This window comes from Sarcophilus harrisii, chromosome 2 (assembly GCF_902635505.1).
Source record: "Sarcophilus harrisii chromosome 2, mSarHar1.11, whole genome shotgun sequence".
Taxonomy (NCBI): domain Eukaryota; kingdom Metazoa; phylum Chordata; class Mammalia; order Dasyuromorphia; family Dasyuridae; genus Sarcophilus; species Sarcophilus harrisii.
In genome coordinates, this window is record NC_045427.1 from 39,252,463 (window position 1) to 39,276,545 (window position 24,083).

The 24,083-nt window shown below is 36.3% G+C and overlaps 1 protein-coding gene across 1 annotated transcript in view; it reads right to left on the reverse strand.

The window, feature by feature from the left end:
• GLG1 (golgi glycoprotein 1) overlaps positions 1–24,083 on the reverse strand; it is a 145,321-nt gene that overhangs the window by 34,647 nt on the left and 86,591 nt on the right. Inside the window, exons 5-9 of the mRNA XM_031949991.1 lie at positions 23,055–23,258; positions 22,085–22,156; positions 20,195–20,378; positions 11,900–12,114; positions 150–271 (exon numbers count right to left, since the gene is read on the reverse strand). Coding sequence (XP_031805851.1) covers positions 150–271; positions 11,900–12,114; positions 20,195–20,378; positions 22,085–22,156; positions 23,055–23,258 — 797 coding nt within the window. The remainder of the gene's footprint in view (positions 1–149; positions 272–11,899; positions 12,115–20,194; positions 20,379–22,084; positions 22,157–23,054; positions 23,259–24,083) is intronic.

A 24,083-nucleotide genomic window follows, 5' to 3' on the forward strand; every position in this document is an offset into this window, starting at 1 on the left:
GGGCGGCTTGTTTCCACTGAGAGCATTTCAGTTCTGTGACAGCAGAGACTATCTCATTCATGGAGCCGGGATAATGCAGTATAGTGGGCACTTGGTAGATTACTGATTGCTAAATGTAACACGACCGTACATGTGAAGAAGGCACCTACATTGGGTCTCCAGATCGTATGTGCTTGCAGGCCGTCTGTATTACAGATTCACAAGCTTCATTCAAAGCTCGATCAATGCGGTAATCTGCACCAGGGTCAGTTTCTTGAATCAGTGTTTGAAGCTAGATGAGAGTAATTTGAGAAAATGAAAAAGTTACTGAGTAAGCAGAGCAGATTGATGCTAAATACAATGACTAACATTCACTCATTCAAATTCAATTGTCACTTTTCAAAAAACCTGCTATTGATCTACTGTTTTTACAAGACTTTTATTTCCCAATATAGCTCTTCCCCAACCAGAGAACCATCTGTCCAGGAAAGGAATGAAGAGACAAAAACCAGGTCAGCACAATTAACAAAGCCTAACTTTCTATTCTTTGTTCTACACTCCTCCAAGAAAGAGGATGGGCCTTCTTAGTTCAGTTGTAGCTTGTTGCTAGTCTTTAATCTGAATGTCATCGTGGGCACAGTTCTGCTGCTTTGGCTTTCCTGGCTTTGCATCAGTTCACGTGCCTGTACTTTTCTGGACTCTTTTCAATATCCACTTATTTTATAGCAAATAATAGAACATTTTTGTTGCTATGTTACATTTGGTTTAGAATTCCTCCATCAATGAGGCAGCTCCTGTTTACAGTTCTTTGTATATCAGTAAAAATGATCATGAGGACGTGTTCCCTATTCCAATATCTAGGTGCTACCAAATGCCATCTGACTGGCTGTCTCTTTAAATCTGGAATCTTTTGTTTTAGTTTGGGGGAAGGTCCCTTGTCTATACAGAATCATGTCTAAATCACACTTCCAGCTTCCACTGGACAAGGTTGTAGAAGGAAGAACAAGAAGCCATGTATAAAAAGCAGATAGGTATGGAATAGCCAATAATCAATAATAAAGAAACAACTCCATGCCAGACAACATGCTAAGCCCTGGAGAACAAATAAAAGGGGCAAAAGACAGTGCTTGCCTACAAACAAGCTATATACACAGTAAAGAGGAAATATTGAACAGAGGGAAGGCAACACAATTAAGAAGGGTTGGGAAAGATTTCCTATGCCCAGACCTGACTGAGATTATCTTGTTTGTGGGAAAGCCAGAAGACCCTGTAACTGAAGTGAAATTATGTGTCAAAGATTAAGGTGTAAAATGACTAGATAAATGGATGGTTGGGAAGATAGTGAATAGCAAAGAGAGCATTTTATATTTGGTACTGGAGGTGACAGGAAATCCCTGGAGCTTATGTTAGGTTTACATGATCAGACTTGCATATTGGGGAAACCACTTTTGGCTAAATGGAGGATGGACTGGAGTAGGGAGAGACCTGAGGCATGTAGAATCTTGGATAGGCTACTGAAATAGTCTATGAACTTGTAGCAGAATGATGGCCACATCTATGGAGAGGAGAAACATACAGAAGATGCTGCAAAGGCTTCGGGAACAGACTGCATATGGGATGTGAGAGAGAGCTTTAGATTGTCTGAAAGATGGAAGAAAAGTAATGATGGAATAATAGGAAAGGAGGAGAGAGAATGAGTTTTGGTTTGGACATGTTGAGTTTAAGATGCTTCCTGAATATCTGAGTGGAGATGTCTGAAAGGTAGCTGGAGATGTGAGATAGGGTAGAATAAGTATATTTGAGAATTATTAATGCAAAAAATGTTGATAGCAGCTCTTTTTGTAGAAGCCAAGAACTGGTAATGAGTAAATGCCCATCACCTGGGGAATGGCTGAACAAGTTGTGGTACCTAAAGGTAATGGAATATTGTTGTTCTATAAAAAATTATGAGCAAGCTGATTTTATAAAGTCCTGGAAAAGCAGTGTTACTACTGGGCTTATATCCCAAAGAGATTTTAAAGAAGGGAAAGGGACCTGTATGTACAAGAATGTTTGTAGTAGTCCTCTTTGTAGTGGCCCAAAACTGGAAACTAAGTGGATGCCCATCAATTGGAGAATGGCTGAATAAATTGTGGTAGATGAATATTATGGAATATTATTGTTCTGTAAGAAGAGACTTGCATGAACTGATGCTGAGTGAAATGAGCAGGACAAGAAGATCATCATACACTTCAACAACAATACTATATGATGATCAATTCTGATGGACGTGGCCTTCTTCAACAATGTGATGAACGAAATCAGTTCCAATAGAGCAGTAATGAATTGAACCAACTACACCCAGGGAAAGAACTCTGGGAGATGACTATGAACCACCACATAGAATTCCTAATCCTTCTATTTCAGTCCGCCTGCATTTTATATTTCCTTCACAGGTTAATTGTACACCATTTCAAAGTCCGATTCTTTCTGTGCAGCAAAATAACTGTATGAACATGTATACATATATTGTATTTAACTTACACTTTAACATATTTTACATGGATTGATCAACTTGCCATCTGAGGGAGGGGATGGAGGGAAGGAGGGGAAAAATTGGAACAATGGTTTTGCAATTATGAATGCTGAAAAATTGCCCATGCATATATCTTGTAAATAAAAAGCTATAATAAGAATAAAAAAAAAAAAAAGTCCTGGAAAGATTTACACGAACTGATGTTGAGCAAACATCAAGAATGTACGATGATTAACTATGAAAGACTTGGTTCTCGGTGGGTTCAATGATCCAAAGCAATCCCAATAGACTTTGGACAGAAAATGCCATCTGCATTCAGAAGAATTAAGGAGATTGAATGTAAATCAACAATGCTATGTTTTATTTCTTTTTTCTGTTTTTTTCCCCCTCTCTTTTGTTCTGATTTTTCTCTCCCAACATGATTCATAAAGCTATATGGATTAAAAATATTTTTTTAAAAAGAGAGAATTATCAGCACAAGTATGATTAAATAATTGATGAGATCAATGAATGAAATAATAAAAAGGAAATGGAAAAGAGTGCCAGGATGAAACACTGAGAGTCACCTAGTCAGAGGGGATCCAGCAAAGACACAGAAGGGCAGATGTGATAAGAGAACCAGGGGAGTGATATCCACAGAATCAAAGGGTGAAGAAAGGTCTAGGAAAATGAGGATTAAGCTAAGAGATAACAGTAACTTTGGAAAGGTTTTTTTGGAGGAACAATGGGGGTTAGAAACCACATTGTAAGGGGTTACAATTGGTATAGGAGAGAAAGGGGAGACAATTTTTTTTCAAGGAGTTAACTACAAAAGGCAGAAGAGAGAGGCAATAGTTAGGAGGGACAGAAGGGCCAAAAGAGTTTTTCAGAGTAGGGGAGATACGGGCATTTTTATAGGCAAGAAGAAATGAGCCATTGGCCAGCGAGAGAGTCTGAGGATGACTGAGGACGAGAAAGGATGCTGTGACTTGAACAGTATGTAGGGTTAGTCTCAGTCAGGGATGTCAGACGAATGAAGGAAAAGAGTGGCAGAAGACAACTCAGTAACAGAGGGTGAGAAGGGGAAGATCATAGTAATGGCTTCATTTTTTTTTCTAGTAAAAGATGAAGCCATCTCAACTGAGGTGGAGGGAGGGGCAGTCAGAGGAGGTCTGACTAGAGAGAACTTATAAAAAATTCAAGAAAAAAAAAGGTAAAGATAATTGGAAAGGTTAGACAAGAAAAGGAATGTGGAGAAAATGTATAATGAAATGAACTGAGAGTTGATTGGTGGGTGGGAAAATTGGATGAAACAGATCAAGAGTATTCCTAAGGCTGAAAGGCAAGAATGATATTGTCAAGTTACTAAGTGGTGAGAATTGGCTATAAAAGTTGTTACCAGATGTTTGAGGTTTCATGAGGTGTAAATTACCAACAACTAAAAATGAGCCTAAAAATCTCACCTGACACAGAATGGAAGAAACTGTATGATGACTTCCTTACATTGCTGTATGCAATGTTTGTATTTTTTTGTATCTGGGTTTCAGGCATAACTTGATGACCCTGCCTGAGAAAGGGAAGGGACGAAGAATGACATACCACATTCCAGGTGCAGAGAAGCAAGGTTTCAATTTTGAAAAAAGAGCTGTGGTAGAAAAGGGAAACTTTGATCTTTGCATCAGGATGTCCAACAATACAAAAAAACAGCTTCATGATCACACCTTTAAACAAAGTATTCAGAATCTTTCTGATGAGGACAGGATTGAATGCACTGAGAAAGAAGCCACTTCTCCTCCAGAGCCCCATAAGTGATAAGAGAAGACCCCCATATAGGGAAGGTCAAAGGAAGAATCTAAGGGTAGAGACAAAAACTGGAAGATTCCTTTTTTCCAGTTCCTGAACGAGCTGTTTGCTAACCTTGTGACAACATGAAAGAGATCTGCTGGCTTATTGGGACATGAACCCGAAAATAATGGAGACCTTACAAAGTACCATCAAAACATGAATTCCTGGTCACTCATATGGGCATGGAGAGAACCCATGAAGTGTTGCCAACAGTTGTAAAGCTTTGGGTAAGAGACTGAAGACCACGGGGGAGCAAACTGTGTTTTTAATTTGAGAAGGGAAGCAGTGACGAGGATGAGACACCTGAAATCGGCACTCCGAACTAATGGACACCAGCTACTTGGACAGAGGGAATAAGCCCTCTTGAACAATGTTGTTCAATGCACAGACAAAGGTACAATGAAGGAAGAGAAGGAGTGAGGAATCCAGAACTTCACAGGAAGGAAATAGTACTAAAACTCATAGCTTCCAATAGCCAAATAGAAGTGACTAATGTTAAGGCAAAAAGTAGGAAGAACCAGGTATTCTCAAGACTCTCTGTTACAGGTAAGACTTAATGAAACCCAGGCCTGAAATGTGGCTCTGGGGAAGAGAGACCGTATTCTGAAGGAAAGAGAGGAGGCAGTTTGGAAAACATCACAAGTCTGGCACAGAGATATGATTGTAATAGTGATGGGGGACTTCAATTAGCTATCTACTAGAATTTTTTCTCAGCCAAAAATAAGAGTAGCTAATAACTTCTTGATTTGTTTTATAGATCATTTCATCATTCTGAAGGTGAAGAAATATCAAAAAGAAATTCGTTTTTGTATCTGATTTTCACTAACAAGAATTGGCTCTGGGCTGGAAATTATAGGAACCTGGGGGAAGACAAGGGAGTGAAGGGCAGTGATCATTTTATGCTAGACTTTGTGACAGAGGAGAAGAAATCTGGATGTAGGCCAACATGCCAATACTAGATTTTGTAAACAAAACAATGAAAATAACAACACAGATTTCAAAAAATTTATATTAAAGTCTGGTAAAATCCTATAGATTAAAATGTTTCAGGGGAAATCAACCAAAGGAGAATGGGAGAAGTTTAAAAATAAAATTATCTAAGACATGAAGAGAAACACTTCCAATGAGGAGGAAAAAGAAAATTTGCCTGGAGAGGAATGTAGGTAACAAAAGGAACTTACAGACCAACTTAAATTTTAAAAAGAAATTACAGAAGATAGGAGCTAGGGTGGGTAATAGAAGGTGATTGTAAAATTAGGATAGTCTTATAAAAATAACATGCTTGAAATTATGCCTCAACAATGGGGGGGTAGGGGGGAAGGAAGCCCTCTCAGTCATATTTTTCCATCCCAGTGATCTGGAACTCCAGGTTGTCATTATTCTAACACCATTCTCCCTTGCCTGACCTCTTATTCCCAATCCCTTCAACCTAATCCAATCAGTGGCTTTTTTGAAAGCTATTCCTTCAATTGGATTCTCTGGCCTGACTGACCCAGAAGCAAAACCAGATTTCATCTTAAACCTTGTCCTCATGATGACAGTTTCCCTGGACAGCATTTCCAGCCTTGATCACACTATCAATCAGACCACAGACTTAATGGTAGTAGATGGGGAAATGGAATATTCCTTGCTCCAAACTGCTACTTCCCAGCTCCCACCATCAGTAAGTAAACTCTTCTCCCTTAAAGTTCATTGAAACCATATCTGTCCCAATCAAGATTCTGATAGCTGTTGTCTACTGACATCCTGGATATATCTTTACATAAACAAATGATCCCACTTCATCTAGTGCTCCAGCAGATTGCCTCCTTAGTCATCCTCACTCTCATTTAAGTCCAATCTCTTCCTACCTGCTGGCTGCTTCCTAAACATTAGGAAACATGCCTCTATCTCCTCATTCTCAAAAAAACTTCACTTGATCTGTCCATATCCACTAACTATCAATCCATACCTCTCCCTTTCCTGGCTACCCTTCTGAAGGACATCTATAACTGAAGTCTCTACTTCCTTTACTCTCCCTCTCATTTAAGAGCGCTTCATTCTGGCTTCTGATCAGCTTCTTCAATTTTACCAATGATCTCTTAATTGAAAGAAGCTAACAGCCTTTTCTCAAATCTTATTCTTACTGATCTCTATATCCTTTGATACTGTCAATCACTTCCTTCTTCCTTATAATCTCTTCTTGAAAGGATCCTGGCAAAATTGTTCTAGCTTCATTCTCCTACCTGACAGCAGATGTGATCTATGTGATTGCTGAGGCACTGTCAGCGACATGTAAAATGGGAGCGCTAAAACAAGATTCAATACTTAAGTATCCTGATTTTTAATACTAGAAATGGCAAAAGAATCTAAAAATTATAGTCCAGGGAGCTTAGTTTCACTCATTAAAGAATTTCTGAATGGATCATTAAAAAAATAAATACACACACACACACACACATATATATAAATATATAATAAATAAAAATATATAAGTATTAAAAAATTTTTATAAAGGATAAAAAAAATGATCAATGCAATGATGAGTCATGATTCTAGAGGTGCACTGACAAATGATACCTATTCTCCTCATTGAGAGGTAATAGATGAATATGCAGAATGAGAAATCTCTTTTTAGACAAGACCAATATGGAATTTTTTTTCCTTCTAAGTGGAATATAAGTAAGGATGGGAAGGAAGAAAAGTTTGGGATATAGAAAAATAGAGAGTTTGGAATGGGAAATGGAGAATGTGTGGGAGAGGGAGATACACAGATAGAGACATGGTTAACATCTAGAAAGAGAAGCAGTGAACACAAAATGGCAGCATAACTTTGTCAAGAACAGGTCATGCCATATATTTTTGGAAACTGACAATTTCTTAACTATGTATATATTTTTAAGAAAGGTGGTTTTTTAAAATAGAAAACCTCAGCCTTTATGTTAAAAGTGAGAAAGGAAAGGACAAAAAGAGAAAAAAGTGTCATTGAAGTATTTTTTAAAATGTCGACAGGAACATAAGGATGGCCAGGAGGAATAACAAAAAGAGATTTGAAAGTTACATGTTAAATTTATTACATACATAAAAAGAAAAGAATCTGTATATATCACAGATTCACAGTTTCAAGTATAAATCTTTTTTTCTCTGTTATTATATATGGAAATGCTTATTGTCTTTGATGTTTAAGTTCCGACTTAAAAAAAAAAAAAAAGACATGTCATTCCAGGTTAACCTCATTTCCTTTCTTAATAAGATTACTAAATCAGAAAACGAGGAGAATTCTGTGACTATAGTTTACTTAGATTGAGCAGAATTTTTGTTAAAGTTACTCATACTACCGTAGTGAAAAAGATATAGATTAGATTGTAATATAATTAGATAGACTCAGTGGGATAGTCAGAACCAAAGCGTAATTAATAATTAAAAGTCAAGGTGAGAAGAGGTCTTGAAGAGATCTGTATTTGGCCTTGGGATGTTTAGCATTTTACTCAATGACATGGGCAGGGATTGTATATTATCAATTATGCAAAACAAACAATTTTTAGGGGGAAAGAGGGAGGAAGAAAGAGAGAGGGGGAGGGGAGAAGGCCAGGGGAGAGAAGGAGAGAGGGGAAAGGAAGGGGATAGAGAGAGAAAGGGAGGGAGGGAGAAGAAAGAGAGTCAACCCCCCCCCCCCAAAACAAAACAAAACAAACAAACAAAAAAAAAAACCAACTTTCCAAGAATAGAATGAGGCAGACATGGGCATATAAAAAGAATGAGTATGTAAGGAGAAACTTCCAAGTTTTTGACACAGGGAATAGTGCCCTTGTGGACAGAGGTGAATGCAGGCTGTGCTCCATTAGCTGAGAAAGCTGGCCCCATTGTGTGGAGTCAGGAGGGGATGGGGTCTTCTCGGGGAGCATTGTGCCCAGTCCTGGGGACTGGGTGTTCAGAAAGGCTTTGTGGCCATGGCTTCTTAGGGTCAGCTGAAGGAGCTGGGTCTGGGTATCTTGGAGAAGAGAAGACCAAAGGGGGCAGGGGGGACACAAGATAGCAGTCTTCTAGTATTTAAAGGGCATCTGTCAAAGGTCAGTTGTCTAGGACACTGGGAGCTTAAGTGGCTTACAGAGGGTTACAAAGACTATGTTAGAGGGTCCTAGTTCCGAGTCTAGCTTTCCATCCACAACTTCATGATGTCTTTAGAGTCAGCTAGAGATGGCCCAGCAGATGAGAATGCGAGGGCCGGAGTTAAGAAGGTCCAAATTAATCTGACCTTGAACCTTTACTAGCTGTGTTGTACTGACAAAGTCATTAACCTCTGTCTGCTTCAGTTCTGCAGTTGGGGTTGTTGTGAGGATTAAATGCATAATACTGTAATATTGCTTAGCACAGTGCTTGGTACACAGTAAATATTTAATAAATGTTGATTTCCTTCCTTCCTTTCTACCTTTTCCCTCAGGTAGCCTGCCTGGACATCCATACAGGATACTAGAATTCCAACAAAAGATGTCTGTTAAATACAGGTGCATAAAGGAGATCAACCAAATCATTTCCAATGGAGCAGTAATGAATTGAACCAGCTACACCCAGAAAAAGAACTCTGGGAGATGACTAAAAACCATTACATTGAACTCCCAATCCCTATTATTTATGCCCACCTGCATTTTTGATTTCCTTCACAAGCTAATTATACAATATTTCAGAGTCTGATTCTTTTTGTACAGCAAAATAACGGTTTGGTCATGTATACTTATTGTGTATCTAATTTATATTTTAATATATTAAACATCTACTGGTCATCCTGCCATCTGTGGGAGGGGGTAGGGGGTAAGAGGTGAAAAACTGGAACGAGAAGTTTGGCAATTGTTAATGCTGTAAAGTTACCCATGCATATAACCTGTAAATAAAAGGTTAGTAATAAATAAATCTATTTAAAAATAAATAAATAAATATAGGTGCATAAGAGACAAAAGCTGTGGTCAAAGAGAAGGGGAAAACGAATGTACAGCAGACAAAAACAAGGAAAGACACAAAGTGCCCTAGTCTGGGTAAAAGCAAAGGATTATGCTGCTAGTTTAGAACTCTTAAGGACAGGACTGTGTGAACGAGTGCTGAATGCTGAGGGCTTGTTTACTTACTAGATGAAAAATTCACCTCCAGTCTCTAATATGTATGCAAGAAATTTGGCAAAGCACTCAAGTGTTTAGTACAGAAAATAGATTAGAAAATCATTTTCTTTGGCTCAGGAGAGCCCTTGCCTAGATGGACTGAGCTAAAAGAGGATTAAATATGTATTCTGGGCCAGTGTATAACAGGAAATTATGCGATTAAGACAGATTAATCTTCCTTACATTTCCTAATTATGCAAAGTTCACTAAATCACATCTTCAGTAAATGGAAAACAGCTAAAAGTAATAGTTTAACCACATGGGTATATAAATGGATGAAAGGTGCTTCAACTATAACATGGAAGTTGGTCATGGTAAGGAATGAAATATCTAAGAAACAAGGAAGGAAGAAATAAATAATCCAATCCAAATGAACCATTTCTGTATAAGCTCTTTACAACTGATAAAGGCTTGATATTGGAGCAGAGAGGCAAGGAAAAATATACTCTTTTTGCTGACTCTCCATTCTTCAATAGGTAAGCAAGGGCTGAGGGCACTTCAAATGGGCCTAATGTTAAAGATTAAGGGGAATGCATTCTTTTCCTATCTAGCTACTGTCCTGAAATGGCAATAGTGTCTTCCAAAGGCATTATAATTTCTTTGCTGACTATAAACAAGGATTAGAGCAGTTATAGTTATACTTTGAATGAAGCAGAAGGTTGGGTTCTCAGTTCAAGGAACTGACAACTGCTGTCATTTGAGAATTTTAAAGTTCCTGCCACTCTGTATTTGGAAAGCATTTCTATAACAAATATCTAGTGAGAAGTCAATGGCAGTTATCTTTGAAGTTGTCACAATCTCCTTTAAAGAGCTGAATTTACAAATGGGAAAAAGCAGTATTTCTTCATAGGTATGGAAAATAATGGATTCTTACTCACCCACTTTACAATTCATTATCCTATGTAACTTAGTACTAAAAAGAAGCAAAGCTTCACATTTGCTCAGCTTCAAAAATAGCTTTTCTTCTACCTGGTCCCTGTTACACTGAGGATGAATGTACAGCCACCAAATTATCTTTTACTTTTTAATATTCCACTATTTTTGATGTTTACATATATTGGATTATTTGCTGTCTAGGGGAAGAGAAAATTTGGAACACAAGGTTTTGTAAGGGTCAATGTTGAAAAATTACTCATGCATATATTTTGAAAATAAAAAGCTTTAATTAAAAAAATGAATAATTTTTAGCACTCATCCTTGGCTAAACCTTGTATTCCAAATTTTTCTCTCTTTCCCCCATTCCCTCCACTACACAGCAAGTAATCCAATATATGTTAAATATGTACAATTCTTCTATACGTATTTCCACAATTATATAGCATGTTATTTTTAAAGGAGAAGATAAAAAAATAAGATGCAGCATACAGTTTTATTTCAAATCAGTACAGTAGGTCTTAAAATTCTATTTATAGCTTAGAAATAAAAGCAAAGTAATATACAAGTTTTAATAAAAATGTCAGTTTCAAAATAAAGAGATTATGATTTTCTAATGTTTTCTTGAAAAATACTTTAACTTCCAAATTTAGAATATTTATTTAAACTCTGTCCTTTGAATTTCAGATTCTCATAATGAAAAATTAATTTATGTGCAAGGTGTCCAAGAATTGTCATTGCTATCCCAAAATGCTTAAGAAAATTTTTTTATCTGATGAAAAGCAAAAAATATAGGCCACAGAGATAACACAAGTGAATTTTATCTAAAAGATCTTGATATTTAACATCTAAATTATAGATTTACCAGTTTTTTAACTGTTCAACTAATGAACCCAAGGTAAGTTTATTAATGTTCCCACCTAAAAAATGCCAACAATAATTTTGATGTTTAGAAAATATCAAAGTACTCCAAATATCTTGGAGTGGGGAGAGCCAAAGGGCTAGCAAGAAATATTAGTGAGTGGGTATGCTTTTGTCCTCTTTTGCATAACTGGCTTCTTCTAACGTAAAAGATGGGGTTTTGAAAAACCAGAATGAGATAGCTCCATATCAGCAATGAAAACAGCTCCTAAAAATGATTAATTCCCTCTATTGTCTGTCCTGAACCTTTCAAGACGTAATGAAAACAATCAATAAAACCATTAAGGCAGACCAATTCTCTTAAGTCTGAGGCCTTTTTCCAATTTATGAGAAGTTGATCTGACTTTGATGATTGGTTTTAAAGATGTCAAGCACAGGAAATTATCCTTTCCTGTAAGTCAACTGCAAAGAATATTTTTCATCTATATCTCTAAGTAAAAAAGGCTACTGCCAATTATGAACTCCAATGACTGACTGCTATAATGCAGATTTCACATCCTCAATGAGGTTTGCCTTTATAAATGGCTCCTACTGAACCAATGAGTTCAGTGAGTTTTCATAGATATTCTATAACAGGTGTATATTAGGTCAGGGTCAGAGAGGAGTTCTTTAGATGCAGAAATGCAGCATTAAAAGGACAGACCAATTCCTTCCTTACCGCTTGCTGGCAATTCATTCCAACATTTCCCTTTTCTCCACGGACAACTTTCATCAGACAGTGTAGTGTCCGCCCTTTTCGGTGTAATCCAGAGCAGTGATGTTCAATTTCCCCTCGACAGCTCAAGATAATCTCAGGGCTCAGAGAAAAGTCTTCCATCAACATGCGTCGGTAATCCAACATTTCTCCTTGGCATTCACTGCTAACCTGTCGACCTAAACCACGTAAAAGAAAGAGATATGTTACAGTGTTAAGAATGGTGAATTAGAAGTACACGTTTTCTGTAATCAAAATATGTAAGTTACTACTACTATTAAGATTTAAAACCTCAGGGTGAACATAGAAAGGTGAAAAATCAAGCCTAGGGGCAGGACAGAGTCCTCCAGGTACTACCTGAGAAGATCTAAAGATATACACGGGGATTAACGGGTGTGCAGTGCCAATACCTCAGGCTAGCTCTGCAGAAGCACCCAGTGGAGAGCCTTGGGGCAAGCTGGGTGAGGCTGGAGCTTCCAAAGGAACTCCCCAGACTTTCACTTGTGGACAGTTTGAGTCTGAGAAGTCTGAGTGAGCCTCTGCTGATTGGGACCACCAGGCCCAGCTATGCTGCTGAGACGAAGAGGAGGGGCAGAGAAGCTGCTGGCTGAGGACATTTGCTGCTGGAGGGGAAAGCTTTTGGTTTGGGGTTCCAAGTCAGTGGGCAGAGCTGAAGGGAAGGCTTGAGGGACCATTTCCCTATCCTAAGATTACAGAAGCTTACACTAATACCTCTTATTTAAAAACAAAAAACAAAAAAAAAAAAAAAAAAAAAAAAAAAAAAAAAAAAAAAAAAAAACAGCAAAGAACAAAGAACCCCACCACAGAAACATATTATGGGAAGAGGGGACCAGGTTATATCTTAAGAGGAGGATGTTGAAGTAAAAAAAGCTTCTACTCCCAAAGGGTAATGTGAAAAGAAAATTTGTAAAAAGAATTTATCAAATGAGAGATGTTGAGGAAAAACTAAACTAAAAACCATCCAGAAGATTATGGAAAAAAAGTTTACTAGAAAAGGAGGTACAGAGTCTCAAAGATGAAAATAACTCTTTTGAAAATTAGAATTGGGCAAGCCAGTGAAGCTATGAGAGACTAAGAAATAACAGATTCTAAAAAATGAAAAAATAGAACAGAATGTGAAACATCTTATAAGAGCTGGAGAACAGATCAAGAAGAGAAAATATAAAAGTAATTGGGCTCCCTGAAAGTTTTGACCAAAAAAAGGGACTTTGACACAATAATGTAAGAAATAATCCAAGAAAATTGTCCTGGATAAAACATAAGGGGAAAGTAAAAATAGAAAAAAAATCCACCCATCACCGCCTCAACGAGATCCTTTGTGGAAAATACAAAGAAATATCATTGCCAAATTTAGAAATTCCAGATCAAAGAGAAAATCTTGCAAGAAACAAGACAAAAACAATTTAAATATGCTGGAACTATAATTAGAATTTGGGACTTGGCAGCAGCCATGATAAAAGACCACAAATCCTAGAATCATAGCTACCAACAATTAAAAGAATTAGGCCTGTGGCCAAAAATATCATATCCAGCAAAATTATCTATAATATTGAATGAGAAAAAATGGGCATTCAATGAACTTGCATATACTCAGGACTTTCTATTAACCAAATATTAATTTAATAGCAGGTTTAACATAAAACAGCCAATATCAAAGATCAATTTCAAGGAACTCAATATGGACAAATTGTTGGGTTTTTTTTTTTTTTAAACATGGGAAATGTATAACATATGTTTAAAATTGACATCAACAACAGGGTAGCTCAAAAGAAAGACTAAGGCAGAATTAAGGTTAAAATGGCATTATGTCATACAAATGAGGTGCAGAGGAAGAATAGAGGCATGGGGGAGGGGGGTAGTTCTGCAAACCTCCTCACATCAGGAATGGGTTCAATAGGCAACACTACTTATACACCATAAAGGGACAGCACCTTGCAAAATTCATAAAGAAAAAAGGGGGGAGGGATGGGAGATAGGGAAGCAAAGGGTGAGGGAAGAAAACAAGGGACGGATTTATTGTGGGGGAGATTAAGTAATAGCAAGGCAAATTATAGAGCAGAATTAAAAAGTCAGCAGGGATAGAAAAGGGGAGAGAGAGAGGGAGAGAGAGAGAGAGAGAGAGAGAGAGAGAGAGAGAGAGAGAGTGTGAGTGTGAGTGTATGTGTGTAGGGGATGGGGGTATGTGTGTATATTTATGTGTTTGTATATGTCTATATTTGTATATGTAAATATATCCTTTATTAACTATAGCCTCTTTGGAAGTGGGAATGGGGGATGGAAGAGGGAAAAATTAAGAGTAAAAAAGGTGCCCAGCAGAGAACAAAAGAACAATTTACAAGAAGTTTAAAGAAAAGATGGACACATGAATATAATTTCTTCTACTAATATATCTACTTTCTTGACATGGTAATTTGTTGTTATATATTTTGAATCTTCCTCAATGTTCTGCTGGGCACATGACAGTTTCACCTTTTTTTTTGTTTGTTTTATAATCCTTTTCTGTTTTTCTTATTCAACTTTTTAAAATAAAATATTATTTATTATAATTTTTTTTAATTAAAGCTTTTTATTTTCCAAAACGTGTAAGTGTGGACAATTCTTCAACATTAGCCCTTACAAAACCTTGTGTTCTAATTTTCCTCTGCTTAGGTGGCAAGTAATCCAGTATATGTTAAACATGGTAGAAATACATGTTAAATTCAATATATGCATACATATTTATACAATTAGCTTGCTGCACAAGAAAAATAAAATCAAACCAAAAGAAAAACAAAATAAAATGCAAGCAAACAACAAAAATTGAATTGCTATATATAAATCTTTTCCCTCTTTTGTTGTTTTCTTTAAGGGGTATAGGCCTAACAGAGTTATCCATGGGTCAGAAAACATGTTATTTGGGCATCAATGTAGCCCTTTTACATATCATTTTCCTCTTCTGCTATTTTTGATAATCTAATTGTGTAAGCTAAAACTGTAGAGCTGCTTTCATGGATATTTCTCTAATGATATGGAATATTTTTTCATATGTTCATTGATAGTTTGAATTTCTTCCTTTGAAAACTACTTGTTGATATTCTTTGACTATGGGTAATGTATCCTGCTCTTATAAAGAATGAGGTCTTTATCGGAGAAACTTATGGCAAAGATTTCCTAGCAACCTATTTCCCTTTTAATTTTAATAGCATTAGATTTGCTTGTGCAAAGACTTTTTAATCTTATATAATCAAAATTGTTCACTCTATTACCTGTGAGCTTTATCGCTTATTGAGTCATGAACTTTTTCCCTTACCCAAAGATCTGAAAAGTAGTTTCTTCCTTCACTATTTTTCTTATGATGTGACCTTTTAATATTTCATGTACACATTTTGAATATGAGATTTTATTCTATATTAAATTTCTGAAAACTCAAGTTTTCCCAGCAGTTTTTGTCAAAGACTGAGTCCTTAATTTAGAGTGACTGAAGTCTGGGTTTATCAAACATCTATTACCAAGGTTGCTTGCTTCTGTATGTTGTGTACCTGTTTCACTGATGGGACTATATAATCCTTCTAATCAATAACATTTTTTTGTTTGCTTAACAAGTTCCTTTCTCTCTCTCTTTTTTAATATAGCTTTTTATTTACAAGTTATATACATGATTAAGTTTTCAGCATTGACAATTGCAAAACCTTTTGTTCCAATTTTTCCCCTTTTTCCACCCACCCCCTCCCCCAGATGGCAGGTAGACCAATACATGTTAAATATGTAAAAATATATGTTAAATACAATATATGTATACATGACCATACAGTTGTTTTGTTTCACAAGAAGAATAGGACTTTGAAATAATGAACATTTAACCTGTGAAGGAAATCAAAAATGCAGGCAGACAAAAATAGAGGATTGGGAATTCTATGTAGTGGCTCATAGTCATCTCCCCGAGTTCTTTCGCTGGGTATAGCTGGTTCAGTTCATTATTGCTCTATTGGAACTGATTTGGTTCATCTCATTATTGAAGAGGGCCACGTCCATCAGAACTGATCATCATATAGTATTGTTGTTGAAGTCTATAATGATCTCCTGGTCTTGCTCATTTCACTCAGCATCAGTTCATGTAAGTCTCTCCAGGCCTTTCTGAAATCATCCTGTTGGTCATTTCTTACACAACAATAATATTCCATAACATTCATATACCACAATTTATTCAGCCATTCTCCCACTGATGTGGATACTCAGTTTCCAGTTTCTGGCCACTACAAAGAGGGCTGCCACAAATATTATTTTACAACATTATTTTAATAATAACAAATTATTTTAATGATCACTGTTTTGTAGTATAGTTTTGAGGTTTAAAAAAAAATACCTAATTTGTAATGTTCTCGCCAAAATGTAATTCTCTTGTTGAGTTTTCTTGGGAGTCTCTGGAAACAGCCTTCCTTTCAGTTCAGTAATCACCACAAGTATAGCCAGGGGTAAAGTCCAAATCCTCTATTGTCTCTTTCAAAGTCTTGTCTCCTTTCCTGGGGTCCACTTAGCTTTCTTAGAGTCCAGATCCTTTATTATCTCCTTCCTGGGACTTGGTAGCTTTCTGGACAGCCTTTCAGTCTGGCCATGGTCTTAGTGAGGAAAGTACAGAAGTCCAGGCCAGTTTCCAGGAAGACTAAAAATCAAATTGAATTTCTCCCCTTGGTTCTGAGAGCTTAAGCTTCTGCCACCAGTCCTTTGCCCTCTCTCCAAATGTCTCTGAAACTCCCTGGCTGAAACTTCTAGTTTATAAACTCCATACTGAATACAAACCAATCATTATATCACTAGGAAACCATTATTTGTTGTAGGATTAAATCAATGCTAAACTAGATTTAACCATTGTCTCCTCAATTCTACTTAGTACCTTGTTTCAAGTTCTGGCCCATAACATCTCCTTGTAGGATTAAATAAATCAGAACTGAACCATACTAAATTAGGTAACTATTGTATCTATCAACTCTATTGGCTTAGTACCTTGTAAGAATTCGTTTGTTTCAAATTCAGAGTTCTGGCCTATAACACATGATAAAACCTAGGTTTATTTAGTTAGCTGTTAAAATGGCATAAAAAATTGTCATACATAGTCTTTTGAGGATTTCATTCCAGTCTCCCTAAATCTTTACAGGAGCCTGAGATAGTACAGCTTTTGTGGTCAATTTATTATAACTGCTGTAATTTAAAATTTCATTTTTCAGGGTAAAGTATACATAATGAAAATAGCAAAACACTGTCAGAATTAGAGGTTAGTGAGACATTACTAGATAGTTAATTAGGCTACTCATAGATGTAGGGGTGTACTAATCAAGTTTTTTTTTATTCCTAGTAAATTTATTCATTTTTAATATACATTACTTTATGAATCATTGGGAGAGAAAAATCAGAGCCAAAGAGAAAAATCATGGGAGAAAAAAAAAAAAAAAAAAACCAGAAAAAGTGAATATAACATGTGTTTGATTTATATTCAGTCACCTTAGTTCTTTTTCTGGATGCAGATACATTTTCTGTCCAAAATCCATTGGGATTGTTTTGGATAACTGAAGCATTGAGAAGAACTAAGCCTTTCATAGTCGATCATCAGACATCCTTGCTGCTATTGTATTCCTGGTTCTGCTTGTTTTGCTCAGCATCACTTCATGTAAATCTTTCCAAGCCTTTCTAAAATCAGTTTGTTCATCATTTTTTCCCATTAAATTCATGTACAACAACTTGTTCAGCCATTCCCCAATTGATAGGCATCCACTCATTTTTCAATTCTTTGCCAACACAAAAAGAGTTGCTACAAACATTTTTGCACATGTGGGTCCTTTTTCTTTCTTGTGCTAATCAAGTCTTAAATTTTTTCAAGATATCCTTTATGGACAGTTACAGGATTAATCCTGAATGCAAAAAAGTAGAGACAGAGAGGCAAGACTTTGGAGCTCTCTTCATTTCTCCCAATGCTAACTCTTGAGTTTTATGTAAAAGGTACATTTTTGGACGCACATCTTCTTTTCTCACATCTTTCTATAACAGTGAATTCTCTGTACTCAGAACCATGTGACCCTAATAACATACAGAAAATGTATACTTGGGGGGAAAGATTATAGACAAAGGTGAATTCATCTACTTCTCTTAATAAACTTCCGCTGATAATAGTGACTTATATGGCAGAAGTGTAAAAGTGATTCTTATCACTTTTGGAGGATTAAAGGTGATTCTTTTTCTGCCTCTCTACCAAGTTGGCTTGCAATAGTTGGTGTGCTATCTGTCTCTACTCCATCTCCATAAGCCCTTATTCATTATAAGCCTGCACTCCAGGCATATGATTTTGGCTACCTGCAGACTCAGCAAGCATTCCAGCAGAGTTCATCCTTCTGCAAATGTAAAATGCAGAGATGTCTCCTTACCCTTGTCCATGTGCTTCAACATCATACTCTTCTTTCTAATAATAATGATCTGAATCTTCATTCTTAGGATCTGCATGCAAAGCTGCCACTCACATGCTCCATCCAACAAGGCTTATATTGCCTGTATATCATTTGACAAAATACAGTTCCAGCAAGTGGTTCATTATCTTCATCTCTGCCATCAACCTTCCTCATTAGCCACAATAGGTCCTTTTGGGGCATTCTCTCCTAAGTGAGTATTCAGTGTGACATACAAGTGCTCTTAGGAAGAAAGGCCTTTGGAGTCTCTGGAAGTAGGATACAACCTGAGAGTATCTAGAGAGAATGTTAGTCATCTAATCGAGATAGATTACTCCAGGCAACATAAAGGTCCTTTACAAGATTCATCTTGTCAGTGTTTTTCTTTGAGATTCTGCTTATAGGTATTCTGGAGTAATTCTCTTCTGGGTTGTGTATTTCACCTTGAGAGCTTTTTATGATGGATTATTTTCCCCTAACTCTTCTAACAAACTTTCTGACTTTGGACTTTATATTAAGATCAGATTGTCCACACTACCAGAAGTCTAGTCTAGCTTTATTGTTGCTTTCTGGGGGCACTGAATGTTGACTTACTACAATTCTCAGAGCCAGTTCAGGCTGGGGATTTGCAAGCCATCAGTGTTCCCAGAGTTGTCTGATCTAAGGTAATGTGATTGCTGTCCCCCAGTTTGAGTTCTGCAAGCTCCTTGGTTTGCGTATGAACAATAGTAGAATGTTACTGGACTGTTACTATCATGCAGCTAGGAAGTTCTGCTCCTCTCTTGGTACACAGTCCAAAGACTGCTATTGCTTTTAGCCCTGGATTGACTATCCTAGAAAGAGATCCTCTTCTCCATCTGCCCAGGATTTGTGGTCTAAATCTAGGTAGTAAGTGACAAAGTTACCAACTGGAATCTGGTATTCTGTGATCTCACCACAAGAGATTACCTTTACTGATTATACATTTCCTTAGTGATATCTCTTATACCACTACACACATGCTTAAGTTGCCACTGAGAACATGTCGCACAAGATTATATGATGATTAACTATGGTGGACTTGGCTCTCAATTCAACAATGAGGTGATTCAGAACAATTCAGATAGACTTGTGATGGAGAGAGCCATCTGCATCTAGAGGAAGGACTATGGGGACAGAATGTGGATCACAGCATAGTATTTTCATCTTTTTTGGTTATTGTTTGTGTTTTTCTTTCTCATTTTCCCCCTTTTGACCTTATTTTTCTTGATCAATGCATGATAAATGTGGAAATATGTTTAGAATATTTGCACATGTTTAACCTATATTGGCTTACTTGCCGTCTAGAAAAGGGGAAAGGGAGGGAGAAAAATCTGGAACACAAGGTTTCATAAGGGTGGAATGTTGAAAACTATCTTTGCATGTAGTTGGAAAATAAAAAGCTATTATTATTTTTAAAAAGAAAACAGGTTACAACTGTAATAAAAGGCTCATAAAGTCCCTAAAAGTGAAGTAAAGTTATATTGGCTTTGAAAAAGTTAAAACTAAGGGAAACCATTAAAATGTAGCAAAAACCAAGGTTAGGAAATGCCAATCTAAAAGGACTTTAAATGAAGCTAAAAACAAGGCAAAACATTATTTCAACATCGATAATTTCCAGTGCCCTGAGATTCTCAACTTAAAGGAATAGGAATGAAAAGAATTATCCTGGTCTTTAAAATAAGAACCAAACTGTTAGATTATTCTATGTATATCTTCCAAAAGAGATCTTCGGTGCAATGCCAATGCTTTTCCTTGCAAAAAAGAGGGAGAAAGGAAATGAAGAGAAAAAAAAATTATGATTACCCACCTCTGTGTACAGCAGATTCCAGACACATCAGAAGATAAGAAAGTCTAGCTTCTCTGGACCGGGGAAGGTTTTCCACATTACATCGATATTTCTTCAGATCACTCTTACATGATTTTGCCAGCGAATAACTGACTTTGTAATCTTGGGCAATCAGCTTTTGTCGAGTCGTCAATGCTTCCCTACACTGAAAAAGAGAAAAAGGGAAAGAGGAACAGAAAGGGAGAAAACAGAAAGTGGCATAAAGACACGCATTATTCTGCTGCTTACAATACATTCTCTAAAACAAACAAGTTCACAGCAAGGAATATCAATTGTTTCATCAGCTGAGAAACTTGACAGAAAATCTATTTTCAAGTCTGGATAAAGGTCAATTAACATGTGAGATTGGAAATTTTTGTACAAGAATTAGGGGAAAAATACAAGTGAGTTTTGCTATAGATACAGACATCTGAGAAACTTCAGCATGTGTTCTCAACAAAAAGTTATCTTTTCCCATTCATAATGATTTTACCACAAATGTACAAGAATCAAAATGACAATTGGCATAACTGTCTGAAAGTTTCATCATATGAATTCTCATTAAACAGAACTTTATATCTTAAAAAACAGTACAAGGATATACAAAACCAATATTGTTAATTACTTCCTAAATAATACAAACTTTTTAATGACTGAGCATTATTTCCAAAACTACAAAAGATTTCTGATAAATATTTAGTAGTGGTTCATATACATTAGGACAATTGCTAAAATGCATACATGTAGTATGCATTTTCTTGTTTTTTTTTTTTTTTTTAATTTTTAATTATTTAATTTTTAGTTTATGGAATAAAATAACCATCTCCATAACAAAATCTAATAAAAGATGATTGCACATGAAACTGAAAATCTCTTAGGTACAACTTGCTATTCCTTTTAAATACGTAACAAAGATGTCATGTATATTTCCCACCCTCCTCCCCATAGCTAGCATCAAGATGTGTGTGTGTAAACAGATATATAAAATAATTCTATACATACTTCTAGTAATCAGTTCTTTATCTTGACATAGATAGCATCTTCTTGTGTCTTTTATACTTAGTTTGGGTATTTGTAATAGTCAAAATGACTTCTTTGCTTAAAATTATATATTTTTGTGTGTGTGTAAGGCAATTGGGGTGAAGTGACTTGCCATGGGTCAAATAGTTCAATGTTAAGTGTCTGAGGCGGCATTTGAACTCAGGTCCTCCTGACTCCAGAGCCAGTGCTCTGTCCATTGGCCATCTAGTTGCCTCCTCAAAAGTTGTTCTTAAAATAACAATCCTGTTTCTGTATACAATGTTCTCTTGATCCACCTGATTTTCTAAGCCCAATCTTTTTGGAAATTAAGGACGATGATCTAGAACAAGGTGGACTACTGGCTTCCTGGATAACCAAATGTATTCTATGGTATAAGTGTGTACTAATTACACTAGTACTAAAGAAATCCATCACAAATTGTCACACTGCTTGCTGATCCCTAAAATATATACTATCATGTGTGTGGAACTGAAAGGATTAGAGATCTTTATTTTATAAATGGTTAAATGTACCCTGGGTGACACAGAGAGTGGTCAAGAATGGGATTTGTATTCAAATCCTCTTCCTCCAAAGTCAGTGACATTTCCATGTTAGTATTTTTTTTTTAATTAATTATACAATTATCCATTCATTTCTTTATGTGAAAAAGCCAAATGAAGCTCTAGCTAGTTAAAATATGAAAACTATGTCTTGTTGGTTATTTACATGTTGTAGTAAGTGAATTTATCACAGCAAGTTTTGAGAAAAAAGAAAGCTGCAGAGTGTCTGAATTTGGGAAAAGACTCTTGAGACAGAACAGAGAAGATCTGCTTATTTCAGACTCATACTCACCTTTTCACTCATTGATTCTTCAAACTTGTGGTTAAAGAGGCACTTATATACTCTGCCTTCACCAGCCTGTGTCTGAAAGATGGAAAATATCCATTAATCACTACAGCAAATTAGGTTAATTTATAAACCAAGGAGTTATGCTGAGCACCAACCATATTACAACAGCACTTTTATATGGACAATCTGCCTTTAAAATGCCATGTGCACTTGGACAAATGACCCAGTAACTAGTGCAAGCTAGTTACCTTTTGAATGACCAGAGAGTTGAGGGCTAGAGAGAATTAATGAAGGCTGAATTTTCCTTCTTGTGATCCATGGCTATTATCACTTGTTCAACATAAACACAGCTAATTAAGAGGAAAAGAATACTTCCCATTGTATTTAAGTCACTCTTCCATACCACTCTAAATGAAAGTCAGCAAAATTACAATCATTATTACAGCTTTTAATTCAAGTTTTTGGAGAGCTGAAATAAATACAATTCACTAATTTTTTTTTGCTCAAAGTGTGGGCACATGATATTCTTTATGAGGTACTAGTAAAACAAGAGTTCTGCTAAAACATTTGAAAGGCACCATCCAAATTCTTGGCATGAAAAAAAAACTTGACAGTATTCTAGCATAGGGAAAAACCCACATAAACAAACAGCAGAAGTGTGGCCCAGAAGAGCTAAAACAACAACAAACTTAACTTTGAAAAGAGCAGAGTATAAATCAAATGGTCTCTTTCAGGATGAAAAATCAGTAATAAAGTAAGTTGGCAACCCTAAGGGTGATGAAGGGGAAAAGAAACTCAGAAATAGCATGCAGGAAGCCACTAGAAAACAATGAAAATTAACTATCCTTTCATGATATTTCTCATGCCAATTTCATTCACTCTAGGTTCCCATGACTTCTCTTGGTGTGAAGGGGGCACATAGAAAAAAAGAGAAAACAAAGAAGAAATTAAGTTCACTTTTGAGCTGACTCACATTTTCACAGAAACGTTCCCGATCATCTCGACAAGCAAAATATAAATGCCGATCCAAGTGGAAATCATCTGAGGACAGCTCAGCCACACGGAGAATGGCTTTTTTGCAAGATTCCGAGACTTGAAACCGGGGGTCTCTTTCTTCTGCCTCTTTTACTAGACCTTTCTCCAAGCAGGCCACCACCTCACCTTGCGAGTGGGCATCCTGAAACACAACAGATACCCTAAAATCAAAGATTCTCTGCTACATGATTAGTTGTCCTGACTTTATTTTAAGCTTTCTAATATACAGGGAGTATTCTTCATATTCAAATATTTGGTAGAGTCTCAAATAAATGTTAATTGGAATAAATGGTGCTGAAACTTGCAGTTGGGCTAATCAGGAACCAAAGATTCTGTGGCACTCTGAATCTGAAGCTCTTGATCAAAACAGAATTACTTAAATGGTGTAAATGGAGAGAGGGTCAGATGGGTTTAGAATTAAGAAATGGCATTAACAACAACAACAACAACAACAACAAAACAACTCCAGGTGAACACTTTTAAATTAACTCTGAATAAAATTATGCTATCTTAAAAATCAGTGCTCAAATTAATCCAAACATTTTTGTCCAGTACTAACTGTTGGATTGGAAATCTGCACTCTCTCTATGGAACATCTGGTTCTCAAATTCTTTTATACTTCAAGTCAGGTTAAAAAGAGAAGATGGAAAGTCAAAACATTGGAGTGAAGATTGAAGTCATTGGTCTTTCTCCCGTTATACTCAAACACAAACATACATGATTCAGAATGAGAATAGTTTTCCTCCATTGTGTCTGGTTTTGTCTTAATGTGATTTAACAAGATTAGCACCATTTAAGCCTGCTGCTTTTGAGTATTTTCCTAAGATCATCCAATTATCTTTAATTGCATAGTTGCTTGATCACCATGGCAACAAGTTGCTATTTTGCATCTCCTCACTTTGGGAGGAAAAGATGACTGGTCAGCAAACATAAGCTGTGTTAATGGCACACAAGAAACTCCCAGAAA